We start from the raw sequence: 8,222 nt of genomic DNA, 5'->3' as shown, positions 1-8,222 counted from the left end.
AGTCCTTACCACGATTCCGCATGGCCAGGGACATCTACTTCAGGCATGACATTAATACCTGCAATAAATATTTCCACCATGAGAGGTATCTGGTCAAATTTGAAATCAGTAATCACATAGAATCCGTTTAAAATCATTCTCAACTCGAAAAGAATAGGAGTTTCATGCCATAATGATCATGCTAGGCTCCAGAGTTAGTAAACAAATACCTCTCATTTTGGCAAATCTTCACAAATCACAAACCGACCATGAAACACAAAACGGAAGAAAAATATAAAATAAAGAGTATTAGTAAGTAGAAAAGATAGTTAATATTACTCACACAAACTACTTCTTTAACATACAAAACATAAAGCCATTACCTGACAATTTCAGAAGCATCCTCAACAGTATAACGTTCCCATCTTGAATAAGCTCCTTTCCACAAATTAGGATATGTAGGAGTTTCAAGAGGGAATGATTGCTCGTCTACAATGTGCCAATGCAGGACATTCTACCTCACATAACCGTCCATGGGGAAGAAATTAGATAACTGATAAATATTAGAAGATTGTTCAACTTTGTGGATCCGGGAAAGGGAAGAAAACAAGCATGATTTCTTACAAGTTTAGCGAAGGACATTGATTCAATTATTTGCTTAATAACATCAATTGGCAAATAATGTCTTGACGTATCTGCACAGAATAAGTGGTAAGTAATAGCCAGCGTATGATTACATTCTATTTACATGTGTGATTGAATGAAAGCAAGGCAAAGAAAGAGATATGGACAAATTACCTATTAGCAGGCCACGGTATTGGAATCTAGGTTTGTCTTGAATATACCAGGGTGCTTTATATATTTGCACAGATTTGGTTAAATAATCAAAGGCACACAATTGGCTAAATGTCTGCAAATTTTTCACAGAAGAACACAAAAGAGCATAAGAATCAACAACACTCAACAAGAACTAAACTTGGAAGTTTGAGCAAACAGTTCAAGGTTCACAAGTCAAGACATAGCTTTGCAAATACAATCAAAACAAAGCAAGTGTAAGTTAGTGTAAACCACATAGTCAAATTGAGAATTTATACTTACTTGCTGGGGTTTCGGCCGGGTTTACCTACTATTGGATTTGAACCAATGACTCTCGCCGTATGAAAGCACACACCTCCAATCCTCTAAGAGCACCATAGACTGTATTAGCCTGAAACCACAAGAAAGAGTTAGTAAACCCATAAGATTATTACAGACAGCCACATTCCTCATATAAAGATAGAAGATAGCAGCAGGCAACAAAACCTCGATCGTGACTGCTCCAACAATGGATTGCTCATTCTTCTTCGAAACCATCAATGTGTAACTCTCATCCACACCCAAATGAAGCTGAAATTGACCAAACCAATTTAATATATTTGTCACTCTCATATCCCAAATGATTCAAAATTTACCAATCAAAAGAGTCAAAGTTTTGGTTTTTTTTTTTTATTATTATTTTTGGTTTTTTTTTATTGTTACCTCGTCAGAACCAGAGTGAACAACGATCTTCAAAGAAGTGATATCATACTCAACCATTCTCAGAAACCTGATCCTGGCCAACAGAGAAGCTCTACCAGAGGCGTGCTTAAAGATCATCCCCATATACCTCTCAAACGCAGCTCTAACAATCGGAGATCCACCGCCATTCCCAGCTACGATTAAAGCCACGGAGGGATCCACCGAGAGGGTCTCGTTTCCGAACGAAAACTCCGCTGGCAACGGCCATAGATAAGGAGGAGAATCAGCCGGTGACGGAGATGACAGAGACGAAGTGATAGATAAAGACAGGAACATCAATATGAGAAGAAGAAGAAGAAGATTCGGTGACATCTTCGAATAGAGTGTGTTGTTCAACGGAGGATTTTTGTTGTCTCCTCCTACATAAGAAGAAGAAGATACAACTTTTTTTTTTTTGTAGTCGAAAGAAAGATTCAGTTTTTATCTATTACAAGAACAGCCACTTTGAGCTAAGGTAGGAATAGGATCATGTGTTTTTTTTTTTTTTGAGTTCGGTGGACAACACATACTTAAATCTTGCTTACGTCATATTCTTTAACTCCAATGATCGTTTCTTTAAAAAACTAAATTAAAGTACAACTTACTTATTTGAATTAGTATGGGAGCCTTTAAAGTTAAACCATCGTATTCGTACGTTACCTACCGCATTACTTTAGATTCATTCAACCTTAACAATTCGTCTGTACTGTACTGTACTACATTATTTTGTTAGCTTAATTACCCTTAAAACTGAGTTTAGGAGAACAACGTTTAACACGTCAATATGCTTTTCCATCGATAAAGCTATTTCCTTTGGACTCAAACACAAAGGATTGATGAAATTTTATTGTCGAACCCCCTGGGATTATTAGCTCTAGCGAAGATGACTTATGGATGATCCATATTCCATAGAATGGTACATGGGGTTTCTTTCTAATTTCATGTTAACTTTTGGAGAACTACAAAATTTCATTGTCATTTTACGCCGCACGTAGGTGGATCTCAATATCCCCTATATAATAAAACGGAAGTACACAACATTTCTCTGTAAACTATACAATATGGATTATAAGATTAATTATTTAATTATTTGATAGGTTATATGTTATATACCATTAGTTAAATCTCAATTTCAGATCCTCTTAATAAAGATATTCAAAAAAAAAAATCTCCACATAATATTTAATTAATCATATATAGGCAATATAATTTCAAAAATTAATCACTCTTCTACGGATTAAGAGTGATTTTCGATTATACTAGCAACAAAATCTCAAAAAAATTTCAAATCCTCATATTTAGCATATGATTTTATTGCATATTGTTTTATTCACAACAACTTTTAAAAATAATCACATAAATTATATTTTATATAAAAGTTATAATATAAATAAAAAGAATTTCAACTTGTGCTCTAGCACGGGTCTTAATCTACTTTGTATAAATTTAGAGTATCAAGAGATGATAGTATGATTGGAGATTATCATGTTTGTGAAGAATGAATATGGGAGGTGGGAAGACATGATAAAAACCCTATGTGTCGTATTCCTCTTTTTTTTAGAAAGACAACCCATTGTTTAAAATGCGATGATGGTCCTTAAGAAAAAAAAAATCATTGTGATCATTTTATATCTTATCAAAAAATGTAACCATCAAAATTGATTGAATAAATGATACCACTATAATGTTTCAGTTTTCTTTATTTGAAGTTTTTATATATATTCACATGAGCAAATTATTATTTTTAATGGATAAAATTTTTCTTTTATAGAAGCATGCATCATTTCTGATACTCTATTATCTATAATTTTGTATTCCCTTTGTTTCATATTACGTGTCATTTTAGACTGAAAGTTTTGTTTCAAAATAAGTGTCAATCACTTTGTATTTTTAATATTGATGTTTGGTAAATTTTCCAATTTTATTCCTATTAATTTAATTTATTGACCAATAGAAAAATTGTATAATATATTAATAAGGAGTAAAATATAAAATTTAATGATTTTCTTAATAGGTGTGAGAAATCCTAAAATGACACTTCATATGAAACAGAGGGAGTATGTTGTTCTAATTTGTTGTACTTGTATCACAACTACCATATAACAAATACACCATCTAAGAAACTTGATGAGCCAATAAATGGAACTTAATTTGTCGTGAAAGGGACTGTCAAGGTTTATGCTAGTCCATTTCCTAGACAGAAGTCATCTAAGATCGTAGTAAACCTGACACCTTTATCTCATGTTTGTTCGTGCTTAATTCCAGCGGATTCAAATTCTTATATGTTTTAATTATTTGTATCAAAAAGCAATGATTGATACATTACATAATAAGCTTCATTCGCAAAAGTTGATTTGGTCTTCTTATGAATTGAATCAAGTCAATGACTATTAGGGATTGAGCAATTCACCATATACAAAACACTTATGTTTCAACTGTTGCGAGGTTTTTGCAAATCAGATAACTTAAAAAAACTACCATAACGAAAGACATGAAAGAGACAAAGAGGAATCTTAATTACAGCGGAATTCATTGATAAAACAAAACAAAAAAACATTTTGAATCTACAAAATATTGATATTGATAACTTGACAACATCAAGTCACTATCAAAAATATTGTCTTTACAGTCAAAAATATTAATTTGTTTCCAAATATTTTAAATGCAATGCAAGTCTATAAAGGTTAATTAATTTATTTATAACCCGAAGGAAAACAATAAAAAAATTTACATATATTTACATCTTTGAATTAACATAAACTTGACATGAAAAAAAAAAGAAAAAATAGTAATACTATCATAGACTAACTACATGCATTCAACGTTCCATTAATGTTTACATTTAATTTGTTACATCTATAAATAGGGAGCTTATAAGTTGTATCTAACAAATCCTACATAATTTACCTAACAATGGCTTTCACTGATAAACCTCATCTTATATTGTTGTTTATGATGTCATCTACTCTTATTCTTTTTGTTTCAGTTTTAGATTTATCAAATGCTTCAGCGGAAACCCCATCTTCGGGCGGCGATGGCTTTTTACCTTCAGCTGAAAAGCATGTTATAATCCGTAATAAAGTAAGAAACAAACAAATTTTGAATGTTCATTGCAAGTCTAGTGAAGATGATTTTGGGATGATCCATATTCCTTGGAATGGTACATGGAGCTTTAGATTTCATGTTAACTTCTGGAAAACTACGAAGTATCATTGTCATTTTACGTGGTATAAAGGAGGTTCTCACTATTTTTATATATTTAAAGCATCGAGAGATGATAAACAATTTGGAGATCCTCCAGTTTGCAAAGAATGTATTTGGGATGTGGGAAGAAGCGATGAAAACCCTATTTGTCGCATTCCTCGTGAGATGGGATACCTACCATACTGTTTCAAATGGGAGGATGGTCCTTAAGAAAAGAAAAAAAAAATTATTGTTATCACTATATCTCTTATCAAATGCATGTAATCATCAAAGCTGATTGAATAAAATATAACCATTTTGTAGTTTTTGAGTGCTTGAATGTTTAGACCCTTTCTTTATTCGAAGTTTTCATACATCAATCCATGGAAAAAAAAAATCAGTTTATTTTAACATGGAGTATATTAATTTTCTCTTAAAGAACCATCCTTTTGAAAACTAAGCTTATACTTATTAAGTTATAGAATCAAATTTCGTCTGTACTTTCAATCTATTGGAGCTGGTTTATAGGTATCATATGACTCTACCTGCCTATAGAGCTTCAAGGAAGAGGAGAAATCTGATCCATCCCAAATTTCTCCACCAAGTGGCCTTCCTCGATCCATTTCAGGTTGCAGCTCATGATGGTGAGATTGATTCGCTTCCACTAGTTTTTTCAATATCATTTGATCCTATATAGTACTCGTTAGTCGTTATATAGTACTCGTTTGTTAGAATATGTTCCATCCAAGCATCGAAGGACTTTCTTAGGCATATTTCGTAGAGACTGTGGACTATTTGAATTATGAACATAGAATCAAAACATAAATATACTTAAAAAGTTATTGCATATTTATAATTCACTGTAAAAAAAAAAACATGTTTGGCCGGGTCATCTCAACCTCTATTGTTAAGAATCTATGTGTTGTTGTTGAAGGAACTGAAGATCCTTCATCTGCATTTGAAAGCTTCTTTGGGCAATTGTTTCGCCATAACATTCTCTTCTTCTCCTCCTTCCGCAACCCTTTGTGGCTTTCTCTTTAATGATTCTTTCTATCTCAGACTTTGTCAACCGAAGGGAACACAGAGATTTGCATCACTTGAAGTAGCTCTCATTTTCTTCTTCGATAAGTCCTCTACGGAAGCAACAAGCATAAATACCTTCAAGAGTTTTTTTAACTCTTAGTTCCATCGGTATAATCAGCGATGTTCAACTTTGCTGATCTTCTTTGCATAACCTAACAAAGTAGCAACCTTTCTGTATGGAAAGTATCAAACTCACTAGTTTCGAACTAAGTTTGCTCTCAAGGTTCAACTCTTAAAACAAAGAAACCAATTGGGGAAGTGTAATAGCATCATGTACAAGAAACAATCTGATTATTTCTAAAATCAAATCATTATGATTAGGGCCAAAAAAAAAAAAATGAAACTAAAATCAAAACAAGTCATTGGGCTTTCTTGTAGGCCTCTCACTATATATAACATAGTTAAGAAATAATGATTTGATTTTTAAGCAACTACATCATTTTTGATTGTTTGAAAAGTCGAAAAAGAATGCACGAAATTAAATGTGGAAGAATTTCTACATTTAACGCAAAAATGATGTGGAAGAATTTCTACATTTAATTTCGATCAATTTAATGTATCTTCCACATAGTTAACCAACCATTTTAACGCAAAAGAATGCACGAAATTAAATGTGGAAGATACATTAAATTGATCGCATTCTACCACACACGGCAAAATATTTTGATGACTTGAATGATAATCTCATCGTTAAAAAGAAACCTGTGAATACTTTCAAATCCGTTAAATGTAGGAAGAGTTGAAACGTCCAAATATTTTGTCCACGGTCATTAAGAGAGAGCAAACAAAAAAAAAAGTTTCACACTTTGCTTATATCATGATCTTCTTCTACAATTTCACATCTTTAAAACAAACTATCTTCTAAAGCAAAAGTACAAGAAAAACAAACCTCGCGGATGTTAGCAAGACGACGAGTCTCTTGCTCGACACGACCAAGCTGAGCCTTAACCCTATCACGAACGACCACTTTTCTCTTCTTATAATATCATCCTCTTTAATTAGCCCTAAAAGCAGAGAGAGCAGATCGAGGCAACAAGGCAACAAGCCATCTCCTCATCTTCTTTAGACATCTGACTACTAAAACTCAAGCTCATCATCTGCTGATTCTGAGGCTGAGGCTGAGGCTGTGTAGGGGGTTCCGTAGTCGTAGTCTGCATCTTCGATTTTGACTTCCTAATAGGAGACGATATACACAAATATTAGGAGGATTAGGATTACTCATATTTGTTAGATTTGATTTTATCTCTTTGCTTAGGGTTCAAGTAATTGTTAGCCTATATATATTGTACTCTTCCCAATTGATATAACACACGAAAACATTCAGAGCAATTCTCTACTTTGACATGGTATCAGAGCCTACCTTGGGCCTGTGCTAAAAGTTTTGCTCTCGAAAAAAAAAACAACCGATCCTAATCCTCGACGAACGTGTCAGGCGACGATGCAAAGAAAGAACCGGTGTTGATCTCACCTTACCAGATTCAACCCGGCGAACACAGCGGTTAGATTTTAACCGTTGTGTTGTTGAATTGAGAAAATTATGAGCGATGGTCGAAGCTCATGATGAATGCTCTCCGAACAAAAAGAAAATTGGGTTTCATCAATGGAACCTTGCAACGACCTGAAGATGGTAGCGAAGATGCAGAACGATGGGATATGGCGAATTCTCTAATCATCGGCTGGATCATGGCTAGCATAGAAGAAAAACTGCGTTCATCTATCTCTATTGTTGATGATGTCTCTGTCATGTGGGAGAACATCAAAACGAGATTCTCGGTGAACGATAGCACTCGTGAAAATCAACTTCACGATGATATACAGAAAACTAAACAAGACGGACAATTCGTAGAGGAATACTACGGCAAGTTAAAGATGTTGTGGGATGATCTTGCTGCTTTTGATAGAGGATTTTCCTGCTGCTGTAAGAAGTCAAGCTGTACTTCAATGGTGCAGTTTAACAAGAAACAAGAAGCGATTCGTATCCATCAATTCCTGATGGGTTTGGATGGTCGTAAATTTGGAACTACTCGTTCGAATTTGCTAGCACGTTTACCTGATCTGAACATAGGGCAAGTGTACTCGCAAATTGTGCAAGAAGAACGTCACCTTACAGTGACAAGGGAAGAGGAGATGCCAAGCACAACAATCGGCTTGTCGGTTTCTGTTTCCAAGCAATCTCTTATGTGCACTCATTGTGGGCGTGTCGATCATGAGAAACAACAATGCTTTAAACTTGTTGGTTATCCTGAATGGTGGCTTGATCAAACGGCTTCAAACAAAGGGACCGGTGTTGGTTCTGGCCGTGGGAAGAACTCAACACGTGGAAGAGACAAAGGACGTGGTTCACAAGCAATTGCTAATCAAGTCACAACAACACCTTCTGCTGGCATTCCATCTCTAACTCCGGCTCAGTGGACCTCGTTGGCTAGTTTCCTTGAGAATAA

The 8,222-nt window shown here is 34.3% G+C and overlaps 2 protein-coding genes across 2 annotated transcripts in view; one reads left to right on the top strand and one right to left on the bottom strand.

Annotated features, from left to right (window-relative positions):
• Nucleotides 1-1,992, bottom strand: part of LOC104791815 (beta-hexosaminidase 1) — a 5,088-nt gene extending 3,096 nt beyond the window's left edge. Inside the window, exons 1-8 of the mRNA XM_010517788.2 lie at nucleotides 1,498-1,992; nucleotides 1,282-1,365; nucleotides 1,151-1,186; nucleotides 778-889; nucleotides 604-674; nucleotides 363-493; nucleotides 210-226; nucleotides 10-58 (exon numbers count right to left, since the gene is read on the bottom strand). Of these exons, the coding sequence (XP_010516090.1) occupies nucleotides 10-58; nucleotides 210-226; nucleotides 363-493; nucleotides 604-674; nucleotides 778-889; nucleotides 1,151-1,186; nucleotides 1,282-1,365; nucleotides 1,498-1,848 (851 nt within the window). The 5' untranslated portion in view covers nucleotides 1,849-1,992. The remainder of the gene's footprint in view (nucleotides 1-9; nucleotides 59-209; nucleotides 227-362; nucleotides 494-603; nucleotides 675-777; nucleotides 890-1,150; nucleotides 1,187-1,281; nucleotides 1,366-1,497) is intronic.
• LOC104791814 lies at nucleotides 4,429-4,929 on the top strand. The gene has a single exon (XM_010517787.1). The coding sequence runs from the start codon at nucleotides 4,429-4,431 to the stop codon at nucleotides 4,927-4,929; it is 501 nt and encodes a 166-aa protein (XP_010516089.1).

Source organism: Camelina sativa, chromosome 6 (genome assembly GCF_000633955.1).
Source record: "Camelina sativa cultivar DH55 chromosome 6, Cs, whole genome shotgun sequence".
Lineage (NCBI taxonomy): Eukaryota > Viridiplantae > Streptophyta > Magnoliopsida > Brassicales > Brassicaceae > Camelina > Camelina sativa.
Note: the sequence above shows the minus strand (reverse complement) of the source record. Positions and strands in the feature narration are given on the sequence as shown.

Bases quoted from the DNA above. Each gene is read 5' to 3' on its own strand.
- LOC104791814 (XM_010517787.1), top strand. From the start codon at position 4,429: ATGGCTTTCACTGATAAACCTCATCTTATATTGTTGTTTATGATGTCA.